The sequence below is a fragment of the Ostrea edulis genome, chromosome 1 (genome assembly GCF_947568905.1).
Source record: "Ostrea edulis chromosome 1, xbOstEdul1.1, whole genome shotgun sequence".
In the NCBI taxonomy this organism is placed as follows: domain Eukaryota; kingdom Metazoa; phylum Mollusca; class Bivalvia; order Ostreida; family Ostreidae; genus Ostrea; species Ostrea edulis.
The window spans coordinates 32,689,295-32,709,695 of NC_079164.1; the positions used below are offsets into that span (position 1 = coordinate 32,689,295).

Here is a 20,401-nt window from a genome sequence, read left to right on the forward strand (position 1 = left end):
TTTAAGATAGTACGAAATATCAATCGTTTTCATTTATTCTTTAATATTCATTTTGATATTAACAAAACACTACAAATTTTTCCCCTCACCATTTTAAGCCATACTGAATTTTTCGGCACATTTACCGAAAACATGCCCTGTACAGGGTGGAAGTGGTGTACCCTAAAATGATTGCACATGTGTCGACAAATCAATCGCACCCATTAAAAAAACCCTCAAAATGGCGACGTAAGAAACTGGCTCAGTCGGAAGTGGCACTGTGTTACGGGAATAACAATAATAAAGAATAAAACAGTGTAAACCTAATGTTGGAATGGAGCAGATACACAAAGATGCTCTGCGCCGGACGCGGGTGGCTCTGGTAAAAGACTTGGATGTGGACGTGATTTGTGACGAAGTCTTGACCCATGATATTTTCACACAACTGATGATGGAATACATTATGGTAGGTGTACAAACACGAAAACTAAATGCTAGCCAGCTTATCAATGTCTCAGTGGTAGATACATGGCTCTCTTGATATGATGGTGAATAAACATATAACAGATTTTTGTGTGTGATCATTTAACAGTTTAACAGGTCCAACCCAAAGACTATTTCTACCTACGTAGCTACTTATAGCTTAATCCGAGATTCCTCTGACTCTTAACCCCGCTTTTATTTTGTGACTTCTGCGGGGGAGAGTCAGAGCGGACTCCATATTGAAAAGTGGGAATTCAGCGACACCAGCTGGTGTCGCTGCTTTACCTACCTCTTACAACTTTATTTCGCGGATCTATCTTCCAAGACGCGAGGATTCAGTTATCGGAAGATTATTCTACAAATACATCATGATTAATACGATGCTATCACCGTTTAAACGATGGAATTTTGTGTTTACATGTGCTGACGTCATGCGCAAAGAAATCAAATGGCAAGGCGGTGACCTAATTCAAGTGATGCTCCATTTGTCGGTGTTAGAGTCATTTAAACGGCGATAGCATCGTATTAATCATGATCTATTTATAGATTTATCTTCCGTTAACTGAATTCTCACGTCTTGGAAGATAGATCCGCGAAATAAAGTTGTAAGAGGTAGGTAAAGCAGCGACACCAGCTGGTGTCGCTGAATTCCCACTTTTCAATATGGAGTCCGCTCTGACTCTCCCCCGCACATGTCAAATATAAAAGCGGGGGTAAGAGTCGGAGGAATCTCGGATTACTTATAGCTACGTAGGTATTTAAACCTACTCCAGGTAGCTATTTTTACCTACTATTTCCTTTACTTGCATTTTGTGACCAAACGCAGGAACGGCGCAATATGGTGTGTACCAAATTTCTTGATTAACTTAAACTGACGATGAATGCCACAAAAATATTGGACAAAAATGATTACTTCCTAGCCTTTCAAATTTGCATAAATAACAGCATCCAGTTCCATTTCCTAAGAGCTTAAGATCAAAGCTACGTGTTAAAAAGTGTGAAATGTCTTACAAATCTGTATTGATTTTAAAGTTTACCTTCATGCATTTTTACATTTAATAAAGGTTTTTGGGGCGAATTTTCATGCATTTCCTCTGCATTCTCCACCCTCGTAAAGTATTCAAATTTACACTCTGAATTTTGTCGTGCACATGCACAACATGATGCATAAAACGACTGACCTGTTTAAAAGATGCGCCTTAATTATTATTTATTTATATTTTCAAATACAGGTAAAAGTAGGTAGAAGTAGCTACTTTAAGTAGGTTTAAATACATACGTAGCTATTAATAGCTACGTAGGTAGAAATAGTCTTTGGACTGGACCTGTTTAATTACATTAATCATATACATTTGTAGGCCCGGCCTATATGTAAACTTAGGTTTTTTTTCTGGGAGTATTGAACCAGAGTTTTCACCTATCAAATCATGGTAAATCTAGGACCAAGTATTAGACAGTGAAAATTTGACAGCTTTGGCAAAGAATTCCCAATTCTTAGTTGACAGTGCCTCTTGAGTCATACATGCAGTAACTACGAAATACACATGATAAATATAGTTGTATACAGCATCTAAATTCTTATGTCAACAACTACGAGGGAAGAATAAGTCATCTTCAAAGTAAAATTTCGTTCGATACATTGATTTTACAGAATTTCAGGAAGTTCCATTCATTATGCTAAAATCGTGTCTAAATTCCCCAAATACCCATTAGTAAAGGGTCATTTATCAAACTGCAAAAGAAGTACTAAAATTACATTAACACACAGTCATTAATAGACAAACCTATAGATCTATGGGAAGATAATCCAAAACTGTACCGGTAGAACTTTATAGTAAACAGTTTTTGTGACAATGAAAACATGTATAGAATCTGTAATATCGATCTCCTTCTGAATGGATGGATCATTTCACCAAATATGTTAGAGGAATGAGTCTTATCTTGATGTATATATATATATATAATGGGCTTTATTTTCCATCAACAGGCAGAGCGAACGCGCATTGACAAAGTACGCCGTCTCTTGGATGATCTGGTCAGGAGGGGACCGAATGCTTATCGTGCATTTATTCAAGTTCTCAATGCAACTGGATACAAGTTCTTAGCAGATAAAATTCTTCAGAATGAGGACATTGTTCGGAGAGAGAAAGAACCAAATACTTCATTTCCAGTACAAGCAACTAATGAAATATTTTCAGAAATTCATCCCTCTAGCATTAGTAGTGGATTCACAACTTCTAACTTAAACAACAATGCCAGAAACTCATTGATTGGGCCAGTAAATAATAACATGCAACAAAATCCTGTGTCTTTAGGATCATCAGAATCAAACCTAAGTTCCAACTTGTCTTCTGTGAGTCAGTCTTGCTCAGAACCTAATTCCAAGACAGGAGTGGGTGGTTTAACTGTTCATGAAATGGGTAAGTTTCTTAATATGAAGGAGTAGGGCTGAAACGATTCACTGAAATATCGATACTGTTCAATATAAATGCTCGGTTCAATGTTTGATTCTTATTCATTGCCACGATTTTCAGTTCGATACGTTTATTACAAACTGGTTCAGTAATATTAGATACATCAGAATCGGTCTGTACTTATTATTTTTACCTGCATGGGGAACAAAATAGCGTCAAATAACTGTAAACATTCTGACTTGTTTGCCATGAGTCTTACAAAAATAATAATGAACTTTAAATTATCAGTTTAAACTACAAGCAAACAGGCATCTTACCATTTAGCGGTTTGAAAACATTTTGCTTTTAAAATTATGATTGTGGATCATTGTAATCAAATTTTTCTTCAATGTTATTATTGGTTTCTCCTGTAAAATGTATCGCATTGAAAGTATTGAATTGCGACATAAGTGTTGCGATATGTATCGTATTGTGAAGGGAGACTATCATTTCAGCCCTATGAAGGAGGTTTATAGCATTGTTTACCATGCTTCACTAGTCTGATACACCTCATAATGCCTTACCAGTGATGCATAATGTGTCATGATGCTAAAAAAAACTCAACTACTTTACATGATTTATTGCAGTTGTTTTATTGAATTTATTAAGAGCTAATTTTTGCACTTCATGTCATTTGTTACCCTTTGGACAGCATCAACATTGTCCACTCCCAGTGAATCCACCGATGATGACACGCTGGATCTTTTATCAGGGTCACTAAATCCAACAAGCATGGATGTGGATGACGATGTCGATTCTAGAACTGAAGAACTTCTCCTGAGAGACACAGGCAACGAACATGGTAAATTTTTGTTTTAAAAGAATTTCTTCACAACTAAAAAACTTCAAGGACAGATTATAACATGCTCTTTTATAACTGTATCGCTTTCAGAATAATGAAATATATGTACAGAATTGGTCATTTTGAAATATATATTTTATTTTGAAGTGAAAATGATTGGCTAATATTTTTTTTTATAGGTCACCCGAGTATCTCAGGTGAGAAATTTTTAAAGATACAATATTACATTTTCAATATATGACCAACTTAGTCCCACCGTAGGGGTCATGAATTTCACAATTTTGGTAGCGATAACATCTATTATTATGAATAACATAATAAGGATTAGGCAGCAGGCAATGCTTATAATGAATGCAAACAGTGTGACTGCTTGATGTCCAGAAGTACAGAAGATTCTGGAGATTTCATTAATTCTGATGGTTTTGCTACTGGAATGAAAGAATGTTTTTGTTCTTTGTGGCTCATGTAGTTGAATGATATTACGATATTCCGGTATCCAGTTTTCATATCGCGATACATTATCGTCAGTGGAAATATTGCAATATACCGGTAATATCGCTCAACTCTAGTTTTGAGCCTTATGGTAAATTACCTAATGATATGTTAGATATGTTAGTGTATTAATGATCTTTAAAATTTCATAATAATAATAATAAGATTTACAAGGGTAAGAAGAGGAATAAAACACAATGAAATGAAATTAAATGCGATTTTATATACCAAAATAAAACATTGTAATTAAGATCACTAGCTTAAGTTTTTTTTTCTTCTTCTTTTTTTATGCACACAAGTCATAAGCTTTGGAAAACATGGTACTTATAGTTAACTGCGAGGTCCCAGTGATCTGTTCATGGAAATGTCAGTTAATCTGAAATCACTAATATTAAAATATTGCTAAAGCTGTAGTAAATTAATAATTCACCACACTGATAAGGTCCGACATCAAAATTTCAGTACCTGATATAGTTCCCATAGTTTTCATCAAGGTCCTCCTTCCCCTCTGAAAACTTAAAATTGACCATCATGCAATAGCACAATAGTACCAAATAACACTGCATATATCCAGTCAAGGTTGGTCAATGTGTGTGTATATGACAATTAAACAATGTGATAGCTGTTCACGGTGACAACAAATGCTTTACTGACAAAGAATGGGACGAGACATATTCATTGCTTGTTTTATAGTAACAGTTAAATTCTAGTGGGGTTTTCTTGCCTGATCTTAGTTTCAGTATGGCATGGGGAAACAGTGCACTTGTATATATACTGTACATGTAAATTGAACTTACATGTAGTTGATTTTCATTTTATTTATATACCGGTACATGTATGTTATGTTTTAAGATTGGTAAATATATGTCACGTTAACTGTTTTGGTTTTAGATTTGCTTAAATTGTAAAACAATTGTATAATAAAAAAAAATGTTTCTTCTAAAATGGACAAAAAGATCCAACTTCTTTTATTTTGAACAAAAGATACAGTAAAACACAGTTACAGCCAACACACACATAGTGAATTTATGTTTACAGCGAAGTAATTTTTATTCCCTGCGGTTTTAAAACATATTATGAATGCATTGGATATATAAATAAAACTAAGTTTATAATGAATCAAAGTTGTTCGCCCCTAGCACTAGGTTTAAGCATGTTTTACTGTATATTACAAACACAATCAACTAGTCACATGAATTTCAGTATATCTGGAGTAGACTATACATGTTTAATATGAAACATTTGTGTATCGGGTAACACAACACACATGATTCATTAGTACCATCCACAATTACTATTAATTACTATTAATTGTCAAAGAGGTATCGTAATCTTTATTGTACACATTTTTTATCATTTTTCAGAGGGATACCCCGTTCAGCCGACAGACACAAGCCACACTGCATACAATTTTGACCCACCATTTACAATGATGAGCTTTTATGAACAGAGTAAAAGTCTTGATAAGGTATGGTCACACTTTTCACATTATTGTTAAAAAGTTGTCTATAAATATAATTGGTGATTTTTACAGGGCACATTATTGGCTTTTAGATTCCCAGTTAGGAAGTTTCTGTAGTATTGAAGTACATCTTGTTCTCCACCATTCTCACTTTAAAGGGATTGATTCACAATTTCCCCCAAAATTTAGTTTTTTACTTTTAATGATCAAAATCTACTGTCTGATGTGTTTATAGGGTTTCATAAAAAATAAAATAAGGTTATACATTATGACAGAAGCTCATCGTAGAGAGTTTATTATTTGTTTTGTAAACAAAGATTGAGGTATGTTATTGTTTACGAAGTTTTCAAACGAAATGGACATCGATCTAAGTTTATTCTATATATCAGATTTCAAGTATTCTTTAGGTAAAATGTCATTTAAATGTTAAATTTGTGACAGCGCAAAACTGAGATTCTTTATCCTTGGTCTCGAAATGTTGTTTGAAATATAAAAGCTTCGGCTAACACCTAGGCTTTTATATTTCAAAACAACATTTCTCGACCTCAGAGGTTATCCTGCAACACATGAAAACGGGATAATTATTTCTTAAATCAACATTATGATGATTTCTTTGCTTGAGTAACACCCTGTATTTGCTATGTCTTATTTACATTTGAAAGAACTTACATATGTATACATGTTAGTTTCATACTCTTAAGGCCCATGTTTTCATGACCTCTGGTCACATTGTTTTTATCCTGTTTTTAAAAAAAAGAGGTTCATGTTCAGAAGACAAGGTCAATATTATATAATAGATAAACATAAGGTTAACATCTAACCTTTTGTACTATCTGTGTGCTAGAAAGAAACTGCATGTTTAGTCAAGTGAACAGTGACAAACTTTAGAACATAGTGGAAAGGAGCCCTTGTGAAGGTCAGGCTTGTTGTAGTAGCTTAGATCTGGGTCACATTTTGGGGGGGGGGGGGGGGGCATTCATCATCAGAATACACACCTAGTTTAAAACAAGAGGCCTATAGGCCTCAATGGTCATCTGGGTACCATGCATCACATTTTCAAAAACTCATGACTTTTGTAAATGAAATTTTAAAAATCATCAATAGTAGTACACACACAGTTTTAACAAATTGTTAGTTAATTTATCATAGAGCTCAAAACTCCTACTCTAGGAATATTCAGCAGATCACTCCATGCTTGTTTGCTCATGTAGTAATGATAGAATCTGAACCCAGGAGTCATGAAATTTACCTTTTAGTACCGTATATACTCGCCTATAAGCCGGTCCGCCTCTAAGTCGGTTGTATTTTTTAAGGTTATTTTGTAGGAATTTGCCATTGACCCGCTTGTAAGTCGGTACAAATTTTTGTCAGAATCGGTTGACAATTTCAAGTCAATGCTCTAGTGTTTTTACCTATGTTTCAAAAAATATTTTGAGAAATTAATGATTATGAGGTGTTCAATATCCAAGCCATATCTGTTTGGGGTTTAAACGCAACCCTTGATCTATTATGGGCAATTATCACTTGTTTACCTAAGCAATTTTGGTCTCCTAATTACCAGTACCTGACACAGTGTTTACTTAATGGCATGCACCTCGCGAAAACTGTTATTGTGGGATTCTGGTATAATTCATTGTATCAACAATCGAGTTTTTAAGAGTCAAGAATGATGATCTAAATTATTTGTTAACAGTATTCGATCTTTTATGAAATATATTTCAGCCGGTATACATATGAATATTTCAATATTAAATCAGGTTCGTAATTCAATTTTACTGATAAACGATAGATTAGTTGAATTGAAAGAATTAGTTACCAGTATGTAAATAATTTTTAACTAGATAAAAATATGTAAATACTTGTACTTTATACATAATTTTAAAATACATAAACAATACGACATGTCTAGATATTTGTGAACAATAATCATTTGTGTGGTAGTTCATGATAATCGTCGGAATTGTTTAAAAAACACTACATTACGCCGCCCAGAAAAATACCAATCTTCTTAGGACACACCTATAAGTGGGACATAGAGTTTTGAACCAAAAATTGACTCCCAAAAATCCGACTCATAGGTGAGTATATACGGTAGATGACTCAATGTGCATTATAATCATGCAAACATCTTGCCTCCTTGATGTTCAACATAAAGAAAAAGTTTTTCTAAGATACACTATATATTGCATTTTCATATACATGCATGTATGACCAATTTAGCTCCACCCTGGGGCTTGAACCCTTAACCCAGGGGTTATGAATTTCACAATTTTGGTATAGGCTTGAGTACTCAAATGTTGTCTTTTTAATGTGCAAAAGTAAAGAAGTTTTAATAAGATTTAATGCTTTTTCAAAATATGACCAACTTAGCCCTACCCTGGGGCTAGAACCATAAACCTAGGTAGCTGTCATGAATTTCACAATTTGGGTAGAGGGCTCATTGCTTATTATAATCATACAAACCGTTTGACTGCTTGATGTCCAGGAGTAAGGAAGGAAACTTATGAAGATGGCATTAACTTTTAATGGTTTTGGCCTCACCTCACAGGCCTCAAGAAGGCAGGGTCCATGAAATCCACAATTTTTGTTCCACATTACTCACAGATACTATATACCAAAACTGGTTAGAATTGTTCAGCTGTTTAAGAAAAGAATCTGAAAATGCTTTTTTTAAAAAAAAAATAGACGTATGACATACAATGACAGACGACGGATGAAAACAGATAGCAGTAGGTCATCAGTGTATATATCTTGTTCATTGTTTGACTAAAGTAAAACAGAACCATTAGGTCAATTTCAACGAACTTGTCTTGAAATGTAGAGCTATGTCCCCCCCCCCTCCCTCACTTAAAGATAATTAGGAAATGGAAAAATAGAGTTGGGTTGCTTTAGAATACGTCAGTTTGGAGATAAGAGCTCTCCTGTGTAGGTGGTACATATAGGAGAACTTTGAGGGCCTAAGTGGGACAGAGTGAACCTACCGTCAGTGAGGAAGACGATAAAATGTATTAAAAGCGGCTTCTCTTTCAATATTTAAATGTTGGAAATACAAAATACTATTGAAAGAAATGTTTTACAAAAGCAGAAACATAAAAACAATGTCATATTTGAAAGTAATATCCTGGATATGATACCTACGACCAACAAAATTACGTGATATAATAAGAATTCCATGTATTTAATTACTCCCTGAATACTTATCACTTACTTAGTTTATGTATCAGTTGAATTCGGGCGATGAAACAGCGTATGAGAGACTTACTGAGTACATTCACTTAAGCAATGATGAATATTCGTCCCACTCCCGCATGTAAACAAGTTGTTTTGCGCCTTACTATGTACGAGAGTTCTTCAAAGGGAAATAACTCGAACGTATCTCGAAACCGGGGTATTGCTATATTTTAGGAACCACTTGGTCAGAAATGATGGGGCTACAAAAATATACAATAACACCCTTATGGTTAAAATTTTTACATAGTTGTTTTGAATACTAAAGTCTTAAATCTTGAAGAAGAAAAAAAGAAAAGAAGAAACACCCCCCAAACTTTGTTAAAACAATATGATAGCATCCTTAGTAGTGTGTAAAGTGAGTTCTGTGCAGCCTTCATCTTCAAATCAGATGGAGCCACAACAATTTTACATAAAATTACATGGGGAAAAAAATCCAAAATTCTTCCATTGAGTATGATGATGAACACGAAGACTGCAAACCTGCTATGCATGCATCCTTATGCAGTATACATTTATTTTTTTCCAACTACATTCCCTTCAAAGTACAACACACATGCAGATCTAGGATGGGCTTACAGTATAAACCTTCATACACAGTATTGTGTAGTATTGTATAGGGGTTTTATAGTGTCTTCCTAATTGTGAAAAAGTAATTACATTTTGTTAAAATAATATGCAAGCATTGTGAGTCGTATGGTAGGTCTTAGTTATAGTGGTTACTGTGGACTCATGAGTCATATCTCTGTATGAAAAAGGCGACCCAGGTGAGATTTTTGGCTCATGGGTCTCGTTGAAATGGAATTAGACTTTTGAAGTAGTGAGTTCAAAGGAAGTAGAGAATATTAAGTTTATTATGCCATTACAGAATGCTTTTGCATTTCGCAGATTATATGAATATACAGTAGCGTATTATCTCGTCATACAAAACACACAATTAAATCCAATGCATATTTTGTAGTGTTACATGATGGAGTCGACCCCTAGAGGCATTGTTCTCATAATCAATAATAAAGATTTTGGGCAAAACCATAAAGAACGCACTGGGACTGAATATGACTGCCAGAAACTAACAGAGCTGTTTAGAAATCTAAGCTTTCAAGTGTTAGAGAAGGAGAACTTGACAGCAATGGTAAGATATAATCAAGTATCCATTTAATGTTCAAGTCAAGGTTTTAATGACATAAAGGGGGGGGGGGGGGTCAGCATCTTTAATTTTGGGTTTGTCAATAAAGTTGAACCCTCAAAGGATAGAAAATTATCTCTGTGTAATTTTCTCTATCAGATGCCTGTACCTGAACACTTAGAGTAGGCCACAAGGCTTATTATAGTGAAAACATGTTGATAGTGTTCATTTAATTCCATATTCTTAAGACATACTATAAATTAAAGTTTAGCTTTTATTTTACATTTAAAATGACTTATTTCAATGGTTGTAATAAAACACATGTATATGTAATCAGTTTTTGTTTGTATTTCTTTGTAGGAAATGAAAGAAGAACTTAAAGCTTTTACGCAAAACAGGCAGCTACAAGCTGTAGACTGTCTGGTTCTAGCTGTTTTGTCTCATGGAAACAGTGACAAGATAATATGTGGAATAGATAGTGAAGGAATAGATATTTATGAACATGTATTCCCCCTCTTTTCAGCCAAAAACTGTCGTATGATGCGTGGCAAACCAAAGATGTTTATTTTCAATGCATGTAGAGGAGGTATTCAACATTTTTTTATCTGTTTGAATTTCTAGCTCCCCTGAACCATAGTCTCAAGTAAGCTTTTCTGTCCAAAGTTTGTCTGTAGTCTATTGTGTTTCAGTCCTTCAATAATTTGTTTGCTCTGAGTTCTAAAGACGAAGATTTTTCAATTTTTTTCCTATAGCATGTACGGTATATATGCCCCATCGCCTACAATGTAATTTGGCACAATTTTTTTCCCCAGTGGTTCAAAAGAAATGATTCTGCTCTCACAATCCTTGGGATGACCATCTTGGGTTCCACCAAATTATTTTCATGAAGTTATTTTTGCCTTATCTTTAACATAGTTCATGGATTTGCTAGCGTCACAATAACAAAATTTCCTCGCATAAAAGAAAAGACGTTATTATGAAACACAAGCACAGTTTAGAGTATTTGATTAATGAAATTAAATCTTAATTTTGGTTTCATTCATTTTAATCATGGTTCAGAATTACATTTTTTTATACATCCTAGTTGACAATTTATGTCCATTTAGGAATACTTAGATAAACAATTTCATGTATAAAATATGGCTCGAAAGTCATTGAAATTTAAGGTTACCATTTGGGCAAGCTTAGCTAAAAATCAGGATGCCAGGAACAATGAAAGGCCTATCATGTGTATTGTGGTAAAATTACATGTTGTCAGTCAGACGAATTGTACTGAATTTTAGGTTGTCCATTGATTTCAAGCCCTGCTTAATTATATTTTTGTGTTTACTTCTACATGCAATATTTGTTTTATTATATTGAATGTTATACAAACAGCAAAGCAGAACAACTTACGTTTGTTGACATTTGATCAATCGCTGTATTAAATGTGATATTTCGTATATCGATGCGGGTATTGGCGTTTATTACAAACGCTCAAACGACGTCATCTAACAATCTACGGTGAACTGTGCAAGCATAAATTTGACGCATGTGATAAATTTTATGGTAAGTATTGTAAGTAAAGGAAAGATAACTCTTGCATATACAAGAATAGTAAATTCTTCCGCACAAGATGGCGGAAATTCATTTCATCACCAAATTTGTTAAAACACGCGCTATAAATTCGATTCAAAAGAACAAAAGGTGGCGGTTTATCAAGAGTTGACTGTACTATGCAAGGATCTTCTGGAAGTGCAAATTCTAATTTGTCCAATGCAGGGGCCTCAGAGGTAGGATGGAGATCAGAGTTTGTCATGAAAATATATAGGAAAGTAATGAAAATAAATTCTTATCAAGATTATCAGGACCACACTAAAATGCTCTCTGATTTTGAATGTGAATGTTCCTAACCTCTGTGGATTAGAGTTTTTATCATGCCCCTGTGACTAAAGAAGGGGTAGGGGAGGTATTCCTTATGACAAGACCTTTCTTTTGGTACCAAAAGTTTTGGCCTTGTGACCTTGACCATTCAGTTTGACCTACATTTAAGAAAATCTAACCTAGGAAATATCTCCAGAACTATGGTAGGGCTTTCATATTTTTGTATAAAGCTTCCATATTTCAAATTTTTTTATTTGATGTCATGATGTTTGACCTTGGAGTTTGACCCAAATTTTTAAACTGTTAATCTAAAGTTTTACCTGCTCATAACTTTGAAATAGTAAATGATGCATCTTTCTTTCTTTTTTATATGCATTCCTTGTGACAAGACCTTTCTGTTTGGTACCAAAGATTTTGACATTGTGACCTTGATTGTGGATTTTGAAAAGTTAACTTAAGCAACATCCTCTGAACTGTTTAATGGCCGAGCTTGACCTACTTGAAAATCCAGTGGATAATTAAACAAATTTGGTGTTAGGCGGTGCTTATTGCTGCAGCCAAGTGAAAAATAAATTTCAGCATGCTAATAACAGAACTATAGAATGTGTGTTACTCAGCTAAACGAGTGACTCATCTGTGAAATAACATTAATAAGAGTAATACATATATATTATTACTACAGTAACTTGATCCGAAGAGTCGGATCACGTCGAGTTGACAGGCGCGGATCATCAGATCACATGAGACGTGAAGCATCAAGTTTGATCTGATGATCTGCGTCTGTCAACGAGACGTGATCCAACTCTTCGGATCAAGTTACTGTAGTAATGATAAATTTATTATATACCCCCTTATGCATTTTAAATCCACATTTATAATTTATAGATAATGAATGTAATCCAAATGATCAAAAACACAGACATACCATGAAATTATGTTTTGTGACGCGGTCAATATTTTCCACAAATAACGTTGCGTTGTTGCATTGTGACGGCATCAGTTTCAGAGGATACTGATACGGAATCAGAAAACCACAGGGTGGTGATCCGGAAAACCGGATCACACGCTGTGAAATCCACGGTATCAAAGAACGAGACATTGATGGGTATATAATAAAAACAAATATTTAAATTTTCCTTATTTTAGCCGTAGAGTAAAATTATATAAAGTAATAGACCATTCTCTTATCACCCATGTTATCATGTGAAAGGTTGATTAGACTTCACACCTCATCATCAATTATAATTTATAGTACTACCTTACTCGGTTATCATTTAGAGAACGTGTGATGATCATGTGTTACAGTCTTTTGTAAGCAAAATGAGGGAAAGCAGAAATGAATTTTGGATTGAAGTATTCACCCTCAGGTTGACTCGTCACACTCACAGGAAGAGGAATTTGGCGGTAAAACCATGAAAACATGTGTACCATCACATTGCAGGGACAAGGAGGTACAAACAAATATAGAATCCACTGGGTATTGGGAAATTGAATGGAGTGTCAATAATGATGATGAAGAAAGATTTATCATCCGTCAAGACACCGAGTAACAAAAAAGAATGCCCATTCAGCCTCTGCAAACTATGCATGCATCACAGATAACAAGGAAATGGTGCCACTCAGACCACCTCTTATCGGGACTCAAAACTAGGGGAGAAAGATATATGACAGGCTTTGGACAATGCTCTTACAACATGGAGATGGAGTGATCAACAATATGCCGAGAAAAAACTTCATGCTTTGGAACACTTTACCCAGGACAGGAATAGCACAAACATGACATTTTACCTATGCACATGTGTAGACTGAATTTTGTGGGAACATGACTACCAAATCCGAAAGATGTACAAAACATGGGTCATTTGTTGGAATATTTATTTCAGGAATAATCTTTTATTTTATAGTTGGCAGTCATTAACCCTTGTTGTTTTTTGTGTAAGGATTTTGAAGATTCAGCATTATGAATTGTACAACATGAGGATTTCATAATCAATACAAATAGAAAGCAAAATTTTATTTTGGATTTATCTTTTGGAGGCTGATAAGTAAGTCAAACATAGCTACACTCTTTATTTCACCATGCCCAAGTTGTTCAGGTAACATTTGGTATAAACAATAACAATCTAAATCACGCCCACTGGCTGTCAATTTGGAATTTCAAATGAAAATAGATACCCTGCTTCACACTTTTCACTGAAAAATACAGCTTAGCAAAATTTTTACAGTAAATTTAATTTTTCTCCAGAGATGCACTCTTAGAAAAAGAGCGTGCCTGACAGAATTCTGATGATAAACTTAAATCAGTATTTCAATATTTGTAAATAATTCTCAGAATGTGGCCCAAAAAAATCAAATCTACCTCCATATTCCTCAATGGCTGCTATTTATATGCCGATGCAGGCCTTTAAGGGCTAAGATTTCATGTGTTGTATCTAAATCCCTTAATTATGTAAAGACCTCCCATTTCATATCATGATTTTTTTTTTACCTTGCAACCTTTTATCATGGTTATATTGTGACTCTATGAGGCTAGGTTGGGACCACAATATGGGGTAAAAAATTTTCATGGGAATAAAGATTACAAAAAATCTTTTAAAAATCACAGTTGCTGAGCAGCAGGATCAAGGTGATTTGTGTGAGCGATGTGGTGCATGGTCTGTTTGTCCGCATAAACTTTATCCTTGGTCAAAAGTTTTGATTGAATGGTGATCAATGTTCTTTTGAAGTACAGTTTTTATACGCCCGTCATTAGACGGGATGTATTATGTTATAGTGCTGTCTGTCCGTCCGTCTGTCTTGGGTCATGTTTTCCAGATTTTTTTCCATAACGGATGCATGTACAACTTTGAAATTTGGTCGCAATATCTACCTCAAGAATTTTAAGAGTGAGTTTGCATTTTAGCTGGATTGGTCCATCCTTGACCTACTTTAGGGCTATAAGTAGATCAAACAGTTTTTCGGACTTTTTTCGTTACAGATATAGATATTGCCCTGAAATTTACACATAAGCTTCCTTTCAGAGGAATACAAGTTCAGTTTGCATTTCAGCTGGATTGGTCCATCCTTGACCTATTTTTTGGAGAAAAGAATTGATCAAACAGTTTTCTGGGCTTTTTTTTCATTATGGATACAGGTATTGCCCTGATATTTAGTCAAATGCTTTCTCTCAGAGGAATACAAGTTCAGTTTGCATTTCAGCTAGATTGGTCCATCCTTCACCTATTATTTAGAGAAAAAAATTGGTCAAACAGTTTTCCGGGCTTTTTTTCATTATGGATACAGATATTGCCCTGATATTTAGTCAAAGGCTTTCTCTCAGAGGAATACAAGTTTGGTTTGCATTTCAGCTGGATTGGTCCATCCTTGACCTATTTTTTGGAGAGAAAAAATTGGTCAAACAGTTTTCCGGGCTTTTTTTCATTATGGATACAGATATTGCCCTGATATTTAGTCAAAGGCTTTCTCTCAGAGGAATACAAGTTTGGTTTGCATTTCAGCTGGATTGGTCCATCCTTGACCTACTTTTGGACTAAAATAGGTCAGACAGTTTTCCGGGCTTTTTTCAGAAGAATACACAAGTTCAGTTAACATTTCAACTGGATTGGTCCATCCTTGACCTACTTTTGGACTAAAATAGGTCAGACAGTTTTCCGGGCTTTTTTCAGAAGAATACACAAGTTCAGTTAACATTTCAACTGGATTGGTCCATCCTTGACCTACTTTTGGATTAAAAATAGGTCAGACACTGACAGTTTTCTGGGCTTTTTTTTCATTATGTATACAGATATTGCTATGATATTTAGTCAAAGGCTTCATCTTGGAGGAAGACAAGTGCCGTTAACATTTCAGCTGGATTGGTGTACAATGACCTACAGTACTTTAGGGGTAGAAGTAGGTCAAATAGTTTTCCAGAGATTTTTTTGGTATGGTCACAGATATTGCTCTGAAATTTAGTCACAACCTCCCTTTCAGAGAAATACATGATCGGTTAACATTTCAACTTAATTGGTGCACCTTGACCTACTTTAGGGCTAAAAGTAGATCAAATGGTTTCCTGGACTTTTTATCATCATAGATAGATATTGCACCAACATTTTGTTTCAACCTCACTCTCAGAGAAATACATAATCAGTTCACATGTCAGATGGATTGGTGCACCATGACCCACTTTAAGGCTTTTCTATTCAGAATGTGTGTTGTATCAATTCAGAATGCACAATATGCTTCCAGGTTGAATTTCACTATCTGACGGGCGTATATTGTACCGTTTGCGGTACTCTTGTTGTATTCACGTATGTTTTTTATAATCTAATTGTTTTACAATTGTGCAACATTTCTTTTAAGTCAAGAATGGAGAGTCATTTGATACCTTCAGACCACAGACAAGTCGAACAACCATACCTGAAAAAGATCAGCTCCAGAGAGATGGACCAAATATCGAGCCATCCGACAGTCAAGTATTAGATATGCAGGACCTTCTGTTGTGCTTCTCCACGTTTCCAGGTACAGTATGCGTTTTATTGTCGTTTCTGGGTACAGTGTGTGTTTTATTGTCGTTTCTGGGTACAGTGTGTGTTTTATTGTCGTTTCCGGGTACAGTGTGTGTTTTATTGTCGTTTCCGGGTACAGTATGTGTTTTATTGTCGTTTCCGGGTACAGTGTGTGTTTTATTGTCGTTTCTGGGTACAGTGTGTGTTTTATTGTCATTTCCGGGTACAGTATGTGTTTTATCATATCTTGGCTCATACACTATATGTCAAAATCCTGACTACTGTTGGATTTGGCTTCATACATGCAAAATGTAATGTTTTCATTATGAAAGGAACTCGAGATTACTCAATTTTTGATCTCTTGAAATGAAGTCTTGTTACTTATTTTCATAATTGTAACAGTTTTATTCATACTTATGAAGTGAATATTGTAAGAGTTTTATTCATACCTATCAAGTGAATATTGTAACTGTTTATGATCACAATCTGAAAATTATATTTTCATAATACCTAATCATTATTTTTGCTTATAAATACAACTAAAATACTTGAGGACTATTGAATTTTTCAGGAATTTCACAAAGAATTTTGTGTCTTCTAATACTGATAATTTGTCATGTGCCTCGAGCAAATCACTTAAAAGATTCTGCACAATGACACTGTGCGACAGTCATCAGCTAATATTTCACGTGCTTATGAAATATTTTGAATCTCTTTTATTCTATGTCAGGAATCTGACACAATTATTTAATCAATTAACTGAAACTTTTATTGCTATGATGATTAAGTTATCCACTGTTAACAACAGCTTCCATCAGCAATCAACATTACTGTGCTGTCGAGGGAATGAAAATTTATCATAAAATCATGGACATATTTTATTCAGGGATCATGCATAAAAAACTGTTTAACTCATAGTTTGAAATATTTTAGGAAAATAATAAGCCACTCTGTTATTTTTTACGAATTTCATATAGGACCCAGCGGTGTGATACATTAGAAACAATTTGAAGGTGTATATATATGTACTGTATGTACACGTATCTGCGGTGACATTCTGGGCTCATGACTGAAGTTTTCTTTCTTATTTTAGGATACACTTCTTACAGAGACCCAAACCAAGGAAGCTGGTTTATTCAGGAGTTTGTCAGTGTGTTTCAGGAACAGTGCAGCACTGAGCACGTCATGGACATGTTGACTGAAGTAATGAAAACATTTTCATTCCTTTTTGATGAAACGAACTTCTGTAATTAATTATTCTGAATTAAAATGGAGGCTGGGAGAATGCATTATCCCAATACTTGCTCTGTCTTTTTCAAGTACCTACCACTACCACATTAGGATACAAGTACACACAATTCAAACCAGTAGATGTTTTTCATGTAACTGTAGCATGCCACATTAGGGCAAATACGGTATTTTGTTATCTTAAAGTCTGAATGGGTTTTCCCCTCTCATTTACCTTCACTTGGTGTTTATGACCCACATTAAAGCTCTCCTTCTTTTGACAGATTAATAGAAGAGTCTCACAGAAAAAACATTCTGATCAGGCAGCAGAAATGTGTGTCCAGATGCCATTCCCGTCTAGCTCACTGACAAAGAAGTGGTACATCAATCCTCTCTAGCTCGGGAGACAAACTTTGGATTCTTATTAAGTTGTTGTTTGAATACCATATATTTTAATGGTATTGCTCCATCATTACGTTTACAAGCGTGATTAGAAAATGTTGGACAAGATGGATGGAGATTATTTTAAAATATTGTCACTGTATGATTATTTTTACATCTTATTTTTACACTAAATCATATGAATAATCTTGTAAGTATATTTTAAAAAGATCATGCATAAAGGTGTATTCTTTCAAAGACATGCTGTTTCTGCATCAGTATGTTACATAAATCACATTTTCCAGTATATGTTAAGACAAGAGGAACTTGTAAAAATTTCATCCTTTCAGAATCTCCTGGTTTTAGGGTAGTTGTCAAGATTTACAGGACATTTACTTTTCATTTTCATGAAGACATTTGTGGAGTGAAAGATTTGTTTGAAGTACAGATGTACCTGTGTATCACAGTCATTTCATGTACTGTACATAAATAAGATATAAATATAGAAAATGCCAGTACTGAGTATGTATGCATACTAAATGTTAAAAATATGCAAAACATTACATTGCTATTTTCAACTGATTGAATACTGCATAGGTAATATAATTGTGATTTTTAACCCATTGTGCATTGGATTCACATAACATTTTCTATTTATGGATGTTAGAATACTTGTAGCATCAGGCCGGGATTTTTCAAAATGAACTTTAGTCGAAACTTGGACTAAAGTCTAAGATTAAGTTTACTCAAATTTTGACTGCTCAAATAGAGAAAAACTCAAACTTGAAGTTTGAGGTTTTGTTGTCAAGAAATCCAAGTCAGATCCATATATGTGATGTGAATTGCAATGTGAAATGGAAAATGACATGCATGTACTTCCAACAAAATAATGAGTCTACCACTTATTTTAGTTGATTAGAATAAAGCAGTATGTGGTGGTCATACAGGGGGAATTATATAATTTGTAAAATACACATATACCCCATTCAATGAAGAATTTCCATTGAATTCATATTGTAAATTCTTATGTTCACTGGAATTTGTACATCAGCCTTTCCATGCAGCATTGCAATTTATTTCCGTCATTTGAAGAATGAATTTAATTTCAAAAATACATGAGGGCATGAACTGCAATGCTTTACGCCAGCATGCTTTGTGAAGATAGGCTTCATGAAGATTGTTAGAGCATTATGAAAAGTATGCTGGCATGAAGTGTTGCTATTCATACCCATGTATTTTCAAAAAAGAAATTTTATTTTTTATATTTACATTTCTTTTCATTTTTGTTGGAATATTCCCAGCTGTTAAAATAGTTGTATTATGCTTTTCAAGATTCATACTCACCTCATTCACATTCATAAGGAAATGACTATCATTACATTGGCAATGTAAATACTGTATATACAATTTGAACACAAAGCAAATTCAAATACATGTATGCATTTAATATACATGTAAATCCCGCATTTTAATATGTACATATTGTTGTAGGGAAATGTTCGCTAGCCATGGGTTTACGATTCACTCTTATAGCTTAAACTGAAATTCTCTTGTGTAATGCATTCTACAGTTGTGTATCAATGAGTAAAATTCGTATATTTTTCCTTTTAACGACACTTGCTACAAACTTTTTCCAAAAATAATGAAAATGAGAACTATTATATTATTATTAATTCAATAACTGAATGGAATGTAATTTATTTGTATGATTTCTGAATTACGTCCAAAACAGTGGGAAAATCTGTCTAGAGTTATATAGGGAGAGGTAATACACTTCCACTTTTGAACATTATATAGAAAAGTTTCAGGTCCCTTATTTTGAAGGAATTTTATACACCATTTGTGTTTTATTACAACCAAACTAAGCCATAAAATATATATCAATCCATGGTATGCATCCATTTTTTTTAGTTTGTATCAAGTGTCCATAAAAATATTATTCGTTATCTTCATGTAACTCAAATAAAAAATTTAAACAGTTTTAAAGAAATCGTACCTAATTTAGAGCAGTTCTGCAATTACATGTATATAAATAACCCTTCCTATGAATTAGATTGACAACAGAAGCACAAGTTTTTATGTGCATCTTCAAATTTTTTATTTAAAAAAAAAATAACCCCAACTAAATAACTATTAACTATGCTCTGATTCTAAAATGTGTCGATATCTTACTACACATGCCCTGGCAGCAAATTCAAGTCATTGTTCTCGGTTTCTAAATAAAAGAATATCAAACATGATTTTTTGTTTTCTTGAGTGCAGCTTGACCAGTGCTGACAGATTCTCCGACTCCTTTGTACCTCCACACTGATAATAGTTTATTCCAGGAAAATACTCTCGTGAATATGCAGTAATTTTGTATATTAACACGATGAACATTTGCGAAAATTATAGTCTTGCTGATGGCAGGAATAC

At 34.2% G+C, this 20,401-nt stretch overlaps 1 protein-coding gene across 3 annotated transcripts; it reads left to right on the plus strand.

Annotated features, from left to right (window-relative positions):
• Nucleotides 1–183: 183 nt before the first annotated feature.
• Nucleotides 184–20,226, plus strand: LOC125659828 (caspase-2-like). 3 transcript variants are annotated; one of them, XR_007364248.2, is made up of 11 exons: nucleotides 184–445; nucleotides 2,450–2,882; nucleotides 3,568–3,717; nucleotides 3,897–3,914; nucleotides 5,574–5,677; nucleotides 9,861–10,031; nucleotides 10,386–10,611; nucleotides 16,233–16,391; nucleotides 17,472–17,581; nucleotides 17,699–17,793; nucleotides 17,890–18,029. XR_007364248.2 is itself a non-coding variant. In XM_048891621.2 (10 exons), exons 1-10 carry the CDS (start codon nucleotides 314–316, stop codon nucleotides 18,001–18,003), a joined length of 1,617 nt encoding a protein of 538 aa, XP_048747578.2. In that variant the 5' UTR covers nucleotides 185–313; the 3' UTR covers nucleotides 18,004–20,226. The 3 variants fall into 3 exon arrangements, 2 of the variants coding, with proteins under 2 accessions (XP_048747586.2, XP_048747578.2); XM_048891621.2 differs by lacking the exon at nucleotides 17,699–17,793 and having other exon boundaries at nucleotides 185–445; nucleotides 17,890–20,226; XM_048891629.2 differs by lacking the exons at nucleotides 3,897–3,914; nucleotides 17,699–17,793 and having other exon boundaries at nucleotides 17,890–20,226.
• The last annotated feature ends 175 nt before the right edge of the window (nucleotides 20,227–20,401 follow it).

Bases quoted from the DNA above. Each gene is read 5' to 3' on its own strand.
- LOC125659828 (XM_048891621.2), top strand. From the start codon at position 314: ATGGAGCAGATACACAAAGATGCTCTGCGCCGGACGCGGGTGGCTCTG. The intron at 16,392-17,471 runs GTACAGTATGCG...TTCTTATTTTAG, and splicing joins GTGCTTCTCCACGTTTCCAG to GATACACTTCTTACAGAGAC. The intron at 17,582-17,889 runs GTAATGAAAACA...TTCTTTTGACAG, and splicing joins TCATGGACATGTTGACTGAA to ATTAATAGAAGAGTCTCACA.